Genomic DNA, 19,245 nt, shown 5'->3' with positions numbered 1-19,245 from the left:
TGGGATGATATTGTCCAAACCGTAGTCTACCTTATCATTCGTCTACCTACTCCACTGCTTAAAAATATGTGTCCATTGGAAAGATTTTATAATCATCTTCCAGATTACTCTTTCTTTCATATCTTTGGTTGCGCATGTTATCCTTGGCTACGACCTTACTCTAAAACAAGGTAAACCGTCGCTCTCTACAATGCATTTTCCTTAGTTATAGTAATTTACATCATAGGTACCGTTGCCTCCATATTTCGACCGGATAGATATATATTTCTCAACATGTTACTTTTGATGAATCTCTTTTTTCGTTTATCGTTGCTACCTCGGATCCTCCTTCAGATAATCAAGGCACCTATCTAATGTCACCAAGTGTTATACTAGAATCTCCACATATTGATTCATTAAGATATATTGAAAGTACAAGGGAGATGGTATCTTGGGTCCTACTCCATCTCCACATATTCCTATAGACTCAGGGGCTAGTGGTGATCCACTCTCCAGTTTTGATTCTCATCTGTCTGACCACTCATCTCCGAGTAGCTCTGATGATGATACTCCTCAACGAATGCTTCCTTTAAGTGATATTTATGCACGATGTCAATCAGTTTCCACTCGTTATCCTCTTCCATGTGCTCTAATTGCTTCTTTAAATTTTGTTGAACCTTCTAGCTTTAAACAGGCAGTTAAATATCCAAATTGGCGTGCTGCAATGACTATAGAATTTGATGCTCTTCTTGGCAATGCAACCTAGATCTTAGTTCCTCGTACTCCATTTATGAATATTGTGGGCTCTAAATGTGTTTACCGAATTACGTATCATGCAGATGGATCTATTGAAAGTTACAAAGCTCGCCTTGTTGCTAAAGGGTTTAATCAACAAGCAAGTATTGACTTCAATGATACTTTTAGTCCAGTCATCAAAATTACAACTATCAGATTGCTACTATCTATAGCTGTTAGCTCTAATTGGCCGATATGACTATTAGATGTTTCCAATGCTTTACTTCATGGACACCTTGAAGAAACTGTTTATATGAAGCAACCACCTGGATTCATACACCCGCAACTTCCAACGTATGTGTGTCAACTTCGGAAATCTATATATGGTACTCGGTGTTGGGCAATTTCCCTAGGTCAAGTTTGACCAGTTTGACTAAGCTTGAGTTGAGTCAAGCTTGAGTTGAGATTTGAGTTTTGATGTTTGACAATATATGGAGATTGCTAGGGCAATCGTCCGGTTGTGGAGATGGTCAAAGGGTTGACTAGGGTGATGAGAATACAAGTCAAGTAGGTCAAGGTTGACAAGAGACTTGACTGGGAAAGTCCTAGCTGGATGTTAGGCGTATGGAAGTCCTAAATGGAGTTTAGGCAGTGGTGGAGGTCCTAACTAGAGTTTAGGCAGTGGTGGAAGTCCTAACTGGAGTTTAGGCAGTATGGAAGTCCTAACTGGAGTTTAGACAATGGTGGAAGTCCTAACTGGAGGTTAGGCAAATTGGAAAGTTCTAGTGAAGCTAGGTAGGAGAAAGTCCTGGTGAGGAGCCAAACAACGGGAAAGTCCAAGTGTGATCTTGGTAAAGGAGAAAGTCCTGGTGAGGAGGCAGGCAATTGGAAAGTCCAAGTGTGATCTTGGCAAAGGAGAAAGTCCTGGTGAGGAGCCAGGCAACAGGAAAGTCCAAGTGTGATCTTGGCAAAGGAGAAAGTCCTGCTGAGGAGCCAGGCAAGTGGAAAGTCCAAGTGTGATCTTAGCAAAGGTTGTAAGTCCAAGCATGTGGTCTTGGCAAGGTAAGTCCTAGTGTGACTTGGCAAGGAGAACTCGACAACTAGGATGAGGTCGAAGGAAGCTCCTGAAGGCAAGGCGTGAAGGATGGGAGATATCCGAGGGACGCAAGGCTGATGGAGGAGGCTAGAAGGCTAGTTCGATGTTGGTCGGGTGTGGCCAAATGCTAGGCATGGAGACCCAACAGGTCACGGTTGACCGGGAGTTGGGTTTGGGAATTTTGACTTGAGTTGAATCAAGTCTAGGCTGGTCAATCAATCGGGTGATCGATTGAACCAGAGTCCAATGGATCAGTGGATCGATTGGAGTGTGCTACGATTGTGGGAAGGCCCAATCGATCAATCGATTGATTGAGATGTGAAATCATGAGCACAGAAGCTTTCCTAATCGATCGTGCGATCGATTGGGAGCTGCCAATCGATCGGTCGATCGATTGGGCAGCAGGAGTTCTCGCGCGATCGCGAGAACACAGAAAGGCTCTGAATCGATCGGGCGATTGATTCAAGCAATCCCAATCGATCGGTCGATCGATTGGTAAGTGACCGTTGTGCAGGAAATGAGCGATGGACGGTTGGGATGGAGCGGTGTTGACGTGGCAATCGATTAAGGTTGATTTGGATCGATTGGGAGCATAGGATATAGCCGTTACGGAGTGTTTTCTCTGTAGTTCTTTGCGAGCTTTCTTCCTGCGATTTTGCTGCGATCTTCAACGACTTTCTCTGATCTTCACCGCCAGTTCTTGAAGGCTCTTGAGAGTGTTCTCTCAAGGTTCAAGAGGCAACAACAAGTACAAGTAAGCAAGAAGAGAGTGTATTCATTTGTATTTGTATTTCTCTTTCTTGTGTGAGTCTTGTACATTATTTTTGCTGCATATCATCATCAAGATGAAGCAAACCGACGCAAGTGCGACGAACCGCTATTCACCCCCCCTCTAACCGGCACAAATGTCTCAACACTCGGCAAGTACCTCATGCATGGTTTCATCGTCTATCTATCTGGCTTCATACTCAGGGATTTTCTGGCTCAAAAACTGACTCTTCACTATTCTACAAATATAATGAGGAGTTTTCAATATTTGTTTTAATTTATGTGGATGATATATTAATAACTGGTAGTGATCAAAATAACATTACTACTTTACTCCATCTTCTTGGTTAGGAGTTTCCTATTCGGGATTTTGGCAATGCTCAGTTTTTTCTTGGCATAGAGTTTCTCTCACATTCTAAAGATTATCTTCTCTCTCAGAGCAAATATATTACTGGACTTCTACAAAGAGCTAAAATAGATGGTGCACGTCCTATCTCCACACCGATCATTAAAGGTGGATCCACTGCACCTTCATCCTCCTCTTCAATGTCTGACCCCCAGATCTATCAAAGCATTATTGGTGTCCTACAATATGTCACCATTACACGATCCGATATTGCTTTCACTGTGAATCATGTCTGTTAATTTATTCATGCTCCTACTGAACATCATTGGAAAGGTGTTAAGAGAATTCTTTAATATCTCAAAGGCACTATTCTACATCCCCTTATTTTGTATTGTCAATCCTCACAAGAGTTGATTGCGTACAGTGACGTAGATTGGGCTGGATCTCCCGAAGATAGACATTGTATTAGTGGATATGCCATATTTTTTGGGTGAAATCTTATTTCTTGGCTTTCAAAGAAGCAACCTACAGTCTCTCGCTCAAGTATTGAAGCTGAATATAAAGTTATAGCTAACGCGGCATCAGAAATTATTTAGCTACAATCTCTTCTTTCGAAATTACACTTTTCCCCAACTGCTACGCCTAAAATCTGGTGTGATAATCTCGGAGCAACTTATCTTGGGGTAAATCTTATTTTTCATGCTCGTACCAAACATGTAGAACTTGATTTTCCTTTTGTTCGTGAGCGTATAACAACTCGACAACTTTCAATTTTTTACATTTCTACTGAAGATCATATTGCTGATATATTTACCAAGCCATTATCCAGACAACGATTCACCAAATTAGCACTCAAACTCGATGTTCAGGTATTCCCGTTGAGTTTGTCGGGAAGTAATGACAATAATGGAAAATGATCTCAAATTGATTTCAATCAATTGAGATTTATTATTGATACGGATATGAGAGGGGGGTAGAGAAGAAATAAGGGGAAAGAAGGAGGGTATTTAGGTCTTTTCGCTAACTAGGGCTTTAAGTGAGGATGCACTGTAGCATGCGAAGGGGGTTTGGGGGGTTTTTCCGCTTTAGCCGCTAGGAACTTCTCCTTCCTCTCACACTCCTCGCCGGCGCCGACACCGGCCGTCGGCCTCCACCTCGCCCCTTTCGTCTCCTCCTTGTAGAGCCGCCGCCGGACCGGATACCGCTCTTCTTCTCCTCCCCACTCTCCTCGCCGGAGCCGAGGTCGGCTGCCAACCCTCTTCCTTTCCTTCTCCTCTTTGCGACACCCCAGCTTCTCTCCCTCACGCTCACCTTCTCGCTGGCACTGAGGACAGCCAGCAACTGTTCTCCTCCTCATCAACCTCTGGCCACAGTATGACCTCTTCTTCTTCCTCATCACGACGCCGCCAGCCACGACTCTTTCTCTTCTCCTCGCGACGTTGACGCCGGCCACAGCCTTGCCTCATTTTCTCCTCCTTCTCCCTGCCCTGCTCCTCGCTACACCCCCGCTAGACTCTTCTCCTCGCGACGCCGCCAGTCTCCTCGCCGGCAGCAACCGCCAGCCGCCCCACCCCCTCTTTTCCACGCTGCCATGACCAAAGAGGTGGCCAACAACCTTCTCTCCTGGACTCGCGCCGCTACCGGAACAGGGCACACCCGCCCATATCCCCCTTCGCCGTGCCGGCACTATCGACCTATTCGTGTCGTAGCTGCTGCCCCCTCTACACGATGGATGAGTGTTGCCACCTTTGAGAATCCTCGTTGTCGTATGCTTCTGATCTGCGTGTCACTATGGTGTTCCCAACTTTCGTGTCGCTTGGTGTCCTGGTCTTCGTGCCGTTATTGTGCTCCGACTTAGTGCTGATCTGGCTTGTTCACCGTGTTCCGACCTATGTGCTACTCTTGTTGGTGTGTTGTTATCCCGGCCTGCGTGCCGATCTCGTTTCCCAGCCTGCGTGCCGGTCTTATTTCCCGGCCTGTGTGTCGCTCTCGTGTCCAGGCCTGCGTGCCTTAGTACCTCCCAGTCCGGTGCCGGTGCTTCATCTCGGCCTACGTACCGAGCTCGTTTCCCGGCCTGCGTGCCGGTCTCATTTCCCGGTGTGTGTGCTGATTTCATGTCCCGGCCTGCGTGCCGCTAGTACCTCCTGGCCTGCGTGCTGGTGTTTTTATCCCGACCTGCAACTCGTCTCCCGGTTCCGTGCCGCGTCCAGCTCCGCGTCGTCAGATCCAGCTCTACGGCCTGATCAGAGTCAGCTACTCTTCCGGGTCACGACAATTCTATCCGCGTCCCATCCGAGGGCGCCCCCCTGGGCCAGAGTACGTTCCTCGTTCATATTTCATATGCATTTTCATTATTTCATGACTTAGTCTTGTACTCATATATTCGTTGGATCTGCCTCGAGCATCGGGGTACCGGGGGCCGGGTTAACCCGGTCGCTGGCTGCAGGTAGCGTTGACCAGAGGACTTTTGAAGACTTGGTCAACACGGGAGCCATCTCAGCACACCCCCCTCCGGGACGCCGCGACTTCATCAACATCTCATCCACCTCATCCGACGGTCCGTCTGACTCAGCTTCCGGACCGGATCAATTTGGCGCCGTCTGTGGGAACACAACAGCCTGTTCTGGAACGTGAAGATGGACGACGTCGGGAGGTTCTCTGCTATTATCATAATCCCGGAGGATCTCGATGCACATATTATTTTCTATCCTCACTCCACCGGTATTCGGGAGTCGAGGGATCGAGTGGAGCTTCAGCTGGCTGACAGGTTAGTTTTTCCGTTATATTTTTTCCCTGACTCCATGGGTATTCGGGGGTTAAGGGACTGAGACCAACCCTTAGCCAGTTGGCATGGCTTCCCGATCAGGTACGATTACAAGCTCTGCTCTCTTTTTACGATTATAGGAACTGCTATATTTCCCTGATAAAAGAGTAAGAGCCTAGTTCCTTGATCAAAGACTAGAGCCTTCAATTTCTGATCGGACACTAGGGGTCCAGCTCCCCGCTCATACTCTAGGGGCACAGCTCCCCACTCATACACTTGGGACACAGCTCCTCGATCATAGACTTGCAGTACCACTTCCCAATCTGGATCTAGGGGCCATGCTCTTTGATTACAGGCTAGGGACCTTACTCTCCTATCAGGGGCCAGGGGCCCAGTTCCTCGATCATGTGTGCTACAGGCTCTGCACCCTTCACCACGAGGCTCTGCATCCTCTTACTGCTACAGGCTCTGCACCCTTTACCATGAGGCTCTGCATCCTCTTATTACTACAGGCTTTGCACCCTTCGCTAGGAGGCTCTGCATTCTCTTACTGCTATAGACACTCTATTATTATTATATGATCTGCATCCTTCACCTGTTTTGCAGTCTCTTACATCTACAGGGGCTACTACCTGCATCCACAGTGCTCTGCTTCTTTCTGTGGTTATTGTTAGCTAGAGCCCTAGAGCCAATCATTTGATGATTGTATTTTGGACTTATTGTATCATATTCTATATAAATAAAGGCATTTGGATTTTTGGTTATTATACTTACTTGTATTTGTGCCAAATAAACTAAGTATAATAATGTCTTTGAGTAGACGGTTCTCACCTATATCAATCGGTTAGTTGAACCGATAGTGAGATGATATAGGGAACACTACTCTTAATCATTCCTAGTCGAGTATTAGCATTCAGGGACAATGTTAATGCAATAAGACTAGCATGTAGGTCAACTCGATGACTTGATCCCACAAGTCATGGATATAGAGATATCAAGTTGACACATGGGTATGCATTAGAGAATGTATACTGAATGACCCGCCATGAGAAAGTATCATGGATCGTTATATGAGTGTCATATACTTTCTCATGTGGCTATTAGTATGACTACTAGTCCTTAGACCTGAAGTCACCATAGATCCCTACATAAGGAGTTATGTACTTTGGTTTAATCAAACGTCACCCGTAACTGGGTGGACTATAAAGGCGATTACTGGGTATATAACAAATTAGGCAGAGGGATGTGAGTGATGTAGATGGGATCTATCCCTCCTATATGACGGGAGAGACATCGATATTCTTGATAGAGTGAGACCACGAAGTGCATGGCCATGCCCAAATGAGTCAATATGGGATATTGAGCTCGTTTGATTTAGTGAGTCTACTTGGATTTCAAGATTTAGATTGATTAGAGGATGACACGGTCTATGCCTCATATTGATCAATCTAGATGTCTAGGATAGAAGGACACTTGTCATATATTGTGAGGAGTCACAATTAGTGGTCACAAGGTGATGTTGGATCTCAACATTCTTGTAACTTGGGTAGTAATGATGTGTTGCTAGATACCGCTCATTACTTATGCTCCTAAATGAGTTTAGGGCATTGCCAACGTTACAAGAACCTATAGGGTCACACACTAAGGACAATTAGATGGAGATTAGGTTCATATGATGAACCAAGAGGATTAGATTCATTTGATGAATCAAATTGGATTAAGAGTAATCCTAATTGGGCTAACTTGAGTTGGACTCAAGTGGATTCATGTATTCAATGAGTCTAATTTAGATTATGACTCATTGAATCAACTTTATTTAATGAATTAGATTCATTATATTAAGTTGGCTTGAATCAAATGGTTAGATTAGATCAACCATGGAAGAGATTTGGTCAAGTTTGACTTGACTTGAGAGGAAGATTAAAAGTCAAGTTTGACTTGACTTTATGCCACCTCATTGGTGAGTTGGCATTGATGTGGACCAATGATGTTACTCCACATCATCATGGGTGCCACCTCATGAAAGTTACAAAGTCATTCTCTTTAATGACTTCACATTAATTGCAATTAATGCAATTAATTTGGGGTTACACATGGAGAAGTGGCCGGCCACATTTTTGAATGAAATGAATTCATTTTTCATTCAAGTGGTATTATTCCATCTTCTTCCTCAAGAGCTCTCCATCTCCCCTCTCCTCCTCCTTGGCCGAATACCACATAGGTGCTAGCACACCTTGGTTTTGGTCTTCTCCATCTAGAGTTGTTTGTGTGGATACTTCTAGAGGAGTATCTATTTTGATACTCTAGAGATCCGGCATTTTGGACGAGCGGGATTCACGTCGGGCACGCATCAAGGGTATAAACATCTTAACCTTTGTAGATTTAGTGTAAATCGAAGTTTTCTAACTCGTACTCGAAATTTTCCGAATTTTTCCTTTGCACGGATCCGGTGGCATGGGTGATTCGGGGTTTCCGCGACGCGAAAAGCGGTTTTCGTGGCCCGAAAAACCCAACAGTTATGGACTCTACTCCCTTATATTGGCTTTACGCTCTTTATCTTTTCCCCTCGCTCCACGGGTATTTGAGAGTTGAGGGACCGAGATAGATCCTCAGTCGGCTGACACCAATCCACAATCAGGTATGATACGCAATCAGGTATGACAAAGGCTTTATTCCCTCATGTTGCTACAGGCTTCGCTTCTAGGGGCTTCAAGGCTTATCCTCCCCCGTTCGGGGTCGAGATATCACCACTGGTCTAGGATCGGAGTATCTCTAACGATCTCTTGGTCGGGCGGTCAGACCAATTCTAGGTCGGGCTTCTAGACCAATTCCCGGTCAGGCCTCTAGAGCAATTCCGGGTCAGGCCTTCAGATTGATTTTTTGTCAGGCCTTGAGATTATTTCCCGAGCAGGTCTCCAGATCGAGTTTGGGTCAGATCTCCCGATCAATTCCGGGTCGGGCCTTCAGATTACTTTTTTGTCAGGCCTTCTAGATCAATTCCGGGTCAGGCCTCTGGATTTCTTCTTTGTTAGGCATTCAGAATGTTTCCCGGTTGTCTCCAGATCAGATCTGGTCAGACCTTCAGATCAATTCTTGGCCAGGTCTCCAGATCACTTTGTTAGGCATTCAGAATGTTTCCCGGTTAGGTCTCCAGATTAGATCTGGTCAGACCTTCATATCAATTCTTGGCCAGGTCTCCAGATCAAGTACTGGTCAAGCCTCCATATCACCTCCCAGTCGGGATTCTAGACTCTTGCCCCAGTGCGAGTTATAAGTGAGCATTGCTCTCACGCGTAACCCCCCAACGACCGAGCTGCTCGGTCGGCTATCCCAGACTCTCGCCCTAGTGCGAGTTATAAGTGAGCTCTGCTCTCACGCCCAACGGCCGAGCTGCTCGGTCGGCTGTCCCAGACTCTCGCCCTAGTGCGAGTTATAAGTGAGCATGCTCTCACGCCCAACGACCGAGCTGCTCGGTCGGCTGTTCCAGACTCTCGCCCCAGTGCGAGTTATAAGTGAGCATGCTCTCACGCCCAACGACCGAGCTGCTCGGTCGGCTGTCCCAGACTCTCGCCCCAGTGCGAGTTATAAGTGAACATGCTCTCACGCCTAACGACCGAGCTGCTCGGTCGGCTGTCCCAGACTCTCGCCCCAGTGCGAGTTATAAGTGAGCTCTGCTTTCACGCCCAACGACCGAGCTGCTCGGTCGGTTGTCCCAGACTCTCGCCCCAGTGCGAGTTACAAGTGAGCATGCTCACACGCCCAACGACCTCTCGGTCGGCGCTCATCACTCACTCGCAGCTCTGCATGATACTCGTCATACTCGCTTTACTCGCCGCTCTGCCCGACACTCAGCTCCCACGTTCCGCTCACTGCTGTTGCTCGGTCGGCATTCATCATCCGCGTTTCACTCATCGCTATTGCCCGATCGGCGCTCACCGGTTCACTCGTCGCTCTGCTTAGCACTTATCATCCACGTTTCGCTCATCGCTATAGCCCGATCGGTGCTCACTGGTTCACTCGCCGCTCTGCTTAGCACTTATCATCCGCGATTCGCTCATTGCTATGGCCCGATCGGCGCTCACCGCTTCACTCGCCGCTCTGCTCGGCGCTTATTACTTGTGTTTCGCTGTTGCTCGGTCGGCATTCATCGCTTCATTCGCTGCTCTGCTCGACACTCATCGTGGACGCTTCGCCTCTCTGCTTGGCACTCATCGTGCACGCTTCGCCGCTCTGCCCGACACTCAGCTCCCACGTTCCGCTCACTGCTGTTGCTTGGTCGGCATTCATCGCTTCACTTGCCGCTCTGCTCGACACTCATCGTGCACGCTTCGCCGCTCTGCTTGGCACTCATCGTGCATGTTTCACCGCTCTGCTCGGCACTCGCTCGGTCGCGCGCTCGAATTTGCGCGTCTATCCTTCTCTTCATTGCCAGACCGCGATTTATTGTCGCTTGGTCGGCGCTCGCTCGGTCGGCACTAGCTCGGTCGGCACTAGCTCGGTCGACACTCGCTCGGTCGACACTCGCTCGGTCGGCACTCGCTCAGTCGACACTCGCTCATTCGGCGCTCGCTCGGTCGGCACTCACTCGATCGACACTTTCCCGGTCGCACTTACGATTTTTACTCGTCCTGGTCACGATTTATTTGGACGACATTTTCTCGGTCGTGCATTCAACATCGCTCGTCCATCGCCTCTCGCCTCGCTCAGTAATCGCTCGATCGCTCTGCTCGGCCTCGTCCGAGCATCTTCGCGATATCACTCGGTCTCCCTCAGCATTTGATCGATCGTTTGCTTGTCGTGCATTTCGAATTATTTCTCGTCGCTCGCTTGATTCTGTTTGAGTCACATGCTTAACATTGGCACAGCTACTCGTTCGACGTTATATGACAGACCTGCGATATGACTCTGCATTCAGTAGCGATTCTGTTTTTTGTTCGGATGGGTCTAGTCAGTCGGAATTGCGCCTCCTTCGACTAGACTTGAGGGGGAGGCTTGTGATACGGATATGAGAGGGGGGGGGGGGGGGGTAGAGAAGAAATAAGGGGAAAGAAGGAGGATATTTAGGTCTTTTCGCTAACTAGGGCTTTAAGCGAGGATGCACTGTAGCATGTGAAGGGGGTTCGGGGGTTTTTCCGCTTCAGCCGCTAGGAACATCTCCTTCCTCTCACACTCCTCGCCGGCGCCGACACCGGCCGTCGGTCTCCACCTCGCCCCTTTCGTCTCCTCCTTGTAGAGCCGTCGCCGGACTGGATACCGCTCTTCTTCTTCTCCCCACGCTCCTCGTCGGAGCCGAGGCCGGCTGCCAACCCTCTTCCTTTCCTTCTCCTCTTTACGACACCCCAGCTTCTCTCCCTCACGCTCACCTTCTCGCCGATGCTGAGGACAGCCAGCAGCTGTTCTCCTCCTCATCAACCTCTGGCCACAGTACGACCTCTTCTTCTTCCTCATCACGACGCCGCCAGCCACGACTCTTCCTCTTCTCCTCGTGACGTTGACGCCGGCCACAGCCTCGCCTCATTTTCTCCTCCTTCTCCCTGCCCTACTCCTCGCTACACCGCCGCTAGACTCTTCTCCTCGCGACGCCGCCAGTCTCCTCGCCGGCAGCAACTGCTAGCCGCCCCCACCCCCTCTTTTCCACGCTGCCATGACCAAAGAGGTGGCCAACAGTCTTCTCTCCTCTCCCCGGCCAACGACGCGGGACTCGCGCCACTACCGGCACAGGGCACGCCGGTCCATGTCCCCCTTCGCCGTGCCGGCACTATCGACCTGTTCGCGTCGTAGCCGCTGCCCCCTCTACACGATGGATGAGTGTTGCCACCTTTGAGAATCCTCGTCGTCGTATGCTTCTGATATGCGTGTCACTATGGTGTTCCCGACTTTCGTGCCGCTTGGTGTCCCGGTCTTCGTGCCGTTATTGTGCTCCGACTTAGTGCTGATCTGGCTTGTTCACCGCGTTCCGACCTATGTGCTACTCTTGTTGGTGTGTTGTTATCCCGGCCCGCGTGCCAATATCGTTTCCCAGCCTGCGTGCCGGTCTTATTTCCCGGCCTGTGTGTCGCTCTCGTGTCCAGGCCTGCATGCCTTAGTACCTCCCGGTCTGCGTGCCGGTGCTTCATCTCGGCCTACGTGCCGAGCTCGTTTCTCGGCCTACGTGCCGGTCTCATTTCCCAGTCTGTGTGCTGATTTCATGTCCCGGTCTGCGTGTCGCTAGTACCTCCCGACCTACGTGCTGGTGTTTTTATCCCGACCTGCAACTCGTCTCCTGGTTCCGTGCCGCGTCCAGCTCCGCGTCGTCAGATCCAGCTCTACGGCCTGATCAGAATCAGCTACTCTTCCGGGTCGTGACAATTCTATCCGCGTCCCATCCGAGGGCTCCCCCCTGGGCCAGGGTACATTCCTCGTTCATATTTCATATGCATTTTCATTATTTCATGACTTAGTCTTGTACTCATATATTCGTTGGATCTGTCTCGAGTATCGGGGTACCGGGGGCCGGGTTAACCCGGTCGCTGGCTGCAGGTAGCGTTGACCAGAGGACTTTTGAAGACTTGGTCAACACGGGAGCCATCTCAGCACACCCCCTCCGGGACACCGCGACTTCGTCAACATCTCATCCACCTCATCCGACGGTCCGTCTGACTCAGCTTCCGGACCGGATCAATTATATTTGATATTACAATCAAGATCGACATCACAATCTTCCAAATCTATTATATTTATTACTATACTTATAAATATGTCATATTTAATTTTTTTCTATTATTATTTAGATAATTTATATAAATAAATCTATTAAATAAAGATTAAATCATTATTTTTTATCTTATTTTTTTCTTCATCTAATGATTTTTACATGAATATTAGAGACAGGTGTCACAGACGGTGCCGGAGTGCCTCTTGCAACGTGTAAAGGAATTATCAATGATTCCGGCCAAGTCAGGGACCTCCGAGACTCGTTCTGATGCCCAACTCAGGAGCTCTAGATGATGGTAGATTGAAAAATTCTACTCTTTCAGATAATATAGTTTCTACTTTTCTTGTGGGGTTTGAAACTAATGCTGTTTCTGGCTAAGGCGGAAAAATAATGCATTGTCATCTTTTCTAACTTGAAAGATTGCATGTCCTCTCCACAGAGTTACCAACTTGTACAGATTTTGCCCCAGGTGTAGGCTGTAGAGCTAAAATAGCAACAGCCACTTGAGGCCTGGTAGCGATTCGGAAATAATTAGTTGTAATTTTTTTGTTTTGATTCATCTCCTTTTAAATTATAGTTTATATTAGGATAGGTGATTGAAAGTCGTCCGAAGGCTGATTCTACTCGGTACTTGACAATTTACCCACTTATCTACTGTCGATGGCTTTTGACCATCTATCCTGAGTCAAATTATAATCTTCAATAAACCTAGAAGAGGATCATAATCAAGTGGTTTATGGACACTTTGGTGTGTGTTGTTGTTCATGAGTAGTTAATAAAAAACATTTGAAAAGATGAAAATTACATAAAACTTTATCATTTCTTTTCTATAAAATACTTAGTGGTTGTCTTATTCCTATCCCCATCACTTCTTCTCTTGAATAGGCAAAACAACCAATTCTCTTCTACCAACTTTTTTAGTCGATCAATCAATATTTTAGTTTAAAAATGAATCATATCTTAGAGGATGACGTGGACGGTGGCCCGTTTTAGTTTTTAGAATTTGTAATAATCTCTTGCGTTGTTGGAAGATTACATGCTTGCTAATACAAATGATATTTAATATTTATTATTAATAATTTATATTAAAAATATCCGAACGGTACAGAGACGTGCGACGGTGAGGCTCGTCCTACAACCGTGCTGCATCTGCCTTCCTTTGTTTAATATATCTATGAGGAACAGAATTCGACTCGACTAATTATCCGCCTTTGTTTAATAATTTCGGAAGTATTTGATGCATGGATTGTTTTTTAGGGCATCTATAGTGGTAAGAATACATTGAAAACCTTTTTATTATCATATCTATATCATATCAAAAGTTAAAAATTTCATATATCTTTCCATTATCAAAAAACCTCTCAATAACTCCTTAATAGATCTTACACTTTTCACTATATATAATTTTTATTTCTCTTCCATATTTTATATTATACATCATTAAATTTTTATAAAATTTAAATTTATAAATTACTAACATGAAATTTCATGATCCCATATTTTTTAAATCTTCAAATCATATATATTTTTTTCCTAATTTAAAACTAAGTTCTAATTGAAAGAAAAAAAAAAAAATTGATGAAGAAGTGGTTCCATTATGGGACCACTTCTTGGCAATGGGGAAAAAGCTTCCTCCCAATTATTTAAAGAAGTCACTATATTTTTTCTTGTTCAAGCGAATTGCTTGTCAAAAAATATTAATGCCTAATGCATGTGTATGATGTATATTTGCCAGTTAAATTTGAACTCCAATTGTCAAGGAAATCAGTCCCACTTTTTACCATCATATTATAACTCTGACATTAAAACTGCTATTATTAAATTTTATTATTATAGTTTTAATGAAAATTACTACAGTTAAAATAATTTTGCCGTCAAAAAGTTATCTCTAAACTATCAAGTTCGAGAGAGTAATATCAAATATGAGAATAACTAAAAATTAGGTGGGCGCTGGGCAAAATTGCTAAGGTTCCATGGCACAAAGTACGATCCAGATAATAGACTATTTCAATAGAATTTTATTATATAGGTAGGATCTTAACGGAGAATTCGACGATACCTTTCAGACATCAAATCTGATAATTATTCCAGAATGTAGTTCGTTTTTTATATTGGAAGCTTAGAATTGACAGTTGAATTGCGTCTCGAACTGTTCCATGTTAGGCTTCGGCAGTACGACTCCGATCTCCACTCCGCCGTCCTCATCCCTGCTCTCCGCCACCGATACGGCTCCCGTCCTCGCGATCGAAGTTATCTCCACCTTCTTTGGCCGCCCCCAACCGAAGTCCGTGCCGTAGACATGAAACTTGGGTGACCCAGCGACGGAGAGGGGTTGCTCGTTTACTATAGATTCGACACTCGCCAGCCATGTCTCTGCTTCTCGCAGAGGATCTTCCACGAATACTTTTATGGCATCGGCGATCGCTCTCGCCGCCACCACCACTCCTTCTTCTCCGATGAGCTCGCTGACCTTCAGGTCCACGAAGCAGGGGGCGAGGCAGTTCCCGAAGTACGTCTCCGGCAGCGGCGGACGCAGCCTCGCCTTACAGTCGGCGGCGAACAATAAGTGGGCCACTCTGTCGCCGTCGGCGCCGCCTTTGTGGATTTCTAGTGATTTGGTGAGGCAGGACCAAATATAAGCGTAGGTCACCACGATCGTGGAGCAACGCGAGATGGAAACCAATTCCTTCAGGCGTTGGATTTGATCCTTTTTGAGCGTGAAGGAGGCGAGGACGGTGTCTGATAGAACAGGGTAATCCATCCACTTGTCGCTCTCGTCGTAGTTCCCGTAGAAAATTGAGTACAAGCCCCGGGGATCGGAGACCAAGCTCCGGTCAATGACCGGAGGCTCTCCGACCACCGTGTCCTCCGACAGCGCGTACGTGGAAGCCCACGACAACATGAATTGGGTGGAGCTGGATCCGCCGCAGGCGGCGTGGTGAATCGAGACACCGATGGCCACGCCTCTGTCCGGGAAGATGGTCACCTGCAGGGCCATAGCGGCGAATCCTTCGCCGGGGCCTCTGTTACGGAGCTGCGGAAGCAATGGAAGGATCCTGTTGAGGTCGCGTGCATGGTTGCCGGATACTTGGTCGAAGTCGTCGTCGGACTCCGCGACGTTGAGCGTGACACCGTCTCCCTCCGCGTAGTGGATCTCGTATTGGTTGCCGTCGGGATCTCTAGGGGACCGGCGGATATTTCCGGCGAGGGGGTAGAAGTGTCGGAGAACGAGGGAGAGGGAGGACTTGAGGTCGGGGAGGATGGAGGTGACGAAGTGGGAGGTGGAGTGGGGGAGGCAGTAGAAGAAGACTCGTTCCACGGATCCTCCGCGCAACCAGATGGAGTCGAAGAACGTGAGGGGTAGAGTGGTTTCGCCGACCGATCCCGGCGGCGGAGCGACGCGGGATCGCTCGAGAACTCGGAGCTCTGGTAGTTTGGCCATGGGTGGCGTTGCCTTGGGGCTGGCCGTTGGCGTGTGTGGACGGTCAGGTCTGGTCTGGTTATATATCATTTAATTTATCAATTAAAAAAATCGCATGGTCCTTAAAAAAATATCAAATTTAATTAATCTAAATGCCTTTTTCTCTTGTACAAATATCCACTTATAAATTTTAAATGGAAAAATCCCCAAAGATTTTTCTCTTATAACGATGGTTTGGTTAAAATTTCTTGATGGGCTAAAACCTTCTGGATTGATAATGTGAGGTCACAAATGAAGAATCTAGAATACTCACCAACTAGCTAATTTGGAGGCTTTTGAGTCATCAATATATTTTTGCCCAAAATACTTTAATGAGCTTAAATTGTCCATAGTGTTAATCAAAATCATCAATGAGTTAAAATATTACAAATAAAGCGTCCTTGGTTTTTTAGATGATCAATTTAGAATATTTTTAGAGCATTTAGGTGTTTTGCAACCTTGGTGGGCTGAAACTATCTAAAATGATTATGAAAGATGACTATTAAATTCAAAATACTTTAACATTTCATTCGTGAACTTAGATTCTCAATTTGGAGAGTTTTAGGTTTAAAATACTTTGTTAGGGTGAAAATTTTCAAATTTATGAAGTAAGGTAATTTTAAAATACTTTTAGGGTGTGTTAGATCAAAGATTATCGTTGATAACTTTGGTTATCCATCCAAGATTATCCATAAAATCTTAGTTGGTTCATGTGATGAATGATTCCCGAGAACTCTTCCATGTTCGACATCGTTAGCAAACATCATCAATCAGGGAGTTCAACCCGGAATTAGATTGTAACGTCCTTAGTTTTTCCTTTGTTTTTTTTTTCAATTCATAAATGTAACTACGGATGCCACTTGCTCATATTTCCATAGCGATTTCTTAGTTCAAATAAAATTACATAGACGGTTCAAAAAATAACATAGCTAAATGCGAAAATTAAACTAGAAGGTCTTCGGATTGTACTGCCATTGTTTCGAGCTGACTCACTGGTCAATGTCTCTTGTCTTATTTGTTTCATTATTCGAAAAAGAAAGGTTAAAATCTATGAGTCAAGAGATTAAGCATATTCAAAATCATGTCATGCAACAGTTAGCCCCTATAATCTAATGTACTAAGGGAAACCATGTTCTAGGTAACTAGGGACCTTCCTACTAACATACCACGAACGTATGCATAGGCATTGACATAAGTATGAGGCCATAAATATAAGCATACGAGCAGACATAATCATGAGCATATACATCAACATAACATAAGCATATGAACAGACATAATCATTAGTATGTATATAAGCATAAACATAAGCATATGAATAAATATAATTATGAGCATGTATATAAGAATAACATAAGCATAAACATAAGCATACGAACAGATATAATCATGAGCATATATATAAGCATAACATAAGCATAAACATAAGTATATGAATAACCATAATCATGAACATGTACATAAGTATAAACATAAGCATACGAACAGACATAATCATGAGCATATATATAAGCATAACATAAGCATAAACATAAGTATATGAATAACCATAATCATGAGCATGTACATAAGCATAAACATAAGCATACGAACAGACATAATCATGAGCATGTACATAAGCATAATTTATCATAAAATCTTTTTAAGGTAAGGATCGTTGAAAGTGACTAATTATCATCTTATGGTCAATTGATCAATCTCAGCTGTAAAATCATGATACCAGGCGACGGGACATCAACAACCACTTTTCTGTTACTGTGTCTTGGCCTATAGTTGGCGGGGTCTCTAGCAACCCTTTTGTTACTAGGTCATGACCTATAGAAATCTGGTGTTGGGCTCCCTCTGGGGCCTTGGCTCGTAAACAGGGTCCCTCTGGGGCCTTCTCCCTCACAGTATTCCCATAAATCATTATCATAATCATTTTGTCACAGTCAACTTACTCGATATTGGGCTCCCTTTGGAGCCTTATCTTATAAACGGGGTCCCTCTAGAGCATTTTCCCTCACAATATCCTTATTAAATCTTTATCATTATCACTTTAAGGTATGATAATCATACATACGAAGAACATGAACATAAACTTACGTGCAAATTCATAACATAAGCTTAAGCATAGACTTGTATATCAACATAGCATGAGCAGGCATAACAACTTAGACATGGCATCATCATAACATAAGCTTTATATGGATGCTTTCTTCAAGACTTCCATTAAGGAAAGCTGTCTTGACATCCACTTGCCAAATCTCATAATAGATAAAAGAATCTGGATTGACTTAAGCATGACTACCGGTGAAAAAGTTTCCTTTTTCAACAAGCCTTGCTTTGAAAGTTTCCACCTTCCCGTCTATCCTCTTTTCCTATTGTAGACCTATTTTCACTCAATGGCTTTTACACCATTTGGTGATTCTACAAGCTCCCAGACTTTATTAGAATACATATATTCTAATTCTGTATTCATTGCACTTTGCAAAGATGCTGCATCTTTATCTTGGAGTGCTTCGTCATATGTCCGGGAATCAGGTTCATGTTTACCCGGGATCAATACTCTCCCAAAAACATGAATCTCTCAGGTTGCCTCACAACCCTCCCACTATGACGAGGCACTGTCTGTGGTTGTGTATCATTTGTGATACGTGTTGCAGTTTCTTGTGATATTTCATCTTGTACAGTTGGTACTAGATTAGACGTGTCCTTTATTATTTTCTTAAGAACAAATTTACTTATGGGTTTGTAGTTTATTACATAGTCTGTTTCTAAAAAACGGGCATTGGTGCTTACAATGACCTTCTGATTTTTAAGGACTACAAACCGACTTTCGTTTCTCTAGGACAACCCACAAACAAGTGAACTCTTGTCCAACTTCTCAGTGTCTCCCTTCAGCACATGTGCTGGCCTATCCCAAATCTGAATATGCTTTAGATTAGGCTTTCGCCTATTCTGCAATTCTATGGGAGTAGAGAGTTTTGACTTAGAAGGTACTATGTTCACTCCCGTTTCCAGAGTATATCCTTAAAACGAATTTGGTAATTTTCTGAATAACTCATCATCGATCTACTCATTTCCATAAGAGTCCTATACCTTCTTTCTACTACACCATTCTGTTGGGGTGTACCAGGCGCAGTTAGTTGGGATTGAATCCTAACTTTTGATAAATGACTCCTAAACTCTCCTAAGAGGTGCTCGTTACTACGATCTCACCATAGTATCTTGATATTTTCACTTTTGACGTTTCACTGCATCAACCTCATACTCTTTGTACTAATCAAAGCACTTAGACTTGCGGCGTGTCAAGTAAATATATCCTTATCTCGAATAGTCATCTATAAAAGAAACGAAATATTCGAAACAACCTCTTGCCTGGATAGTCAAAGGTCTGCATAAATTAGAATGAACCAATTCC

The 19,245-nt window shown here is 45.1% G+C and overlaps 1 protein-coding gene across 1 annotated transcript; it reads right to left on the bottom strand.

Moving 5' to 3' along the window:
* Nucleotides 1-14,356: 14,356 nt before the first annotated feature.
* On the bottom strand, nt 14,357-15,878 carry LOC121992772 (anthocyanin 5-aromatic acyltransferase-like). Its single transcript, XM_042547335.1, has one exon. It carries the CDS (start codon nt 15,822-15,824, stop codon nt 14,502-14,504), a length of 1,323 nt encoding a protein of 440 aa, XP_042403269.1. The 5' UTR covers nt 15,825-15,878; the 3' UTR covers nt 14,357-14,501.
* Nucleotides 15,879-19,245: the final 3,367 nt, after the last annotated feature.

Source organism: Zingiber officinale, chromosome 6B, assembly GCF_018446385.1.
Source record: "Zingiber officinale cultivar Zhangliang chromosome 6B, Zo_v1.1, whole genome shotgun sequence".
In the NCBI taxonomy this organism is placed as follows: Eukaryota; Viridiplantae; Streptophyta; class Magnoliopsida; order Zingiberales; family Zingiberaceae; genus Zingiber; species Zingiber officinale.
The sequence above is the reverse complement of the archived record's forward strand: the minus strand, read 5'-3'. Positions and strand labels throughout refer to the sequence as shown.

Excerpts from the sequence above, each read along its gene's own strand:
- LOC121992772 (XM_042547335.1), bottom strand. The coding sequence starts at position 15,824 with ATGGCCAAACTACCAGAGCTCCGAGTTCTCGAGCGATCCCGCGTCGCT.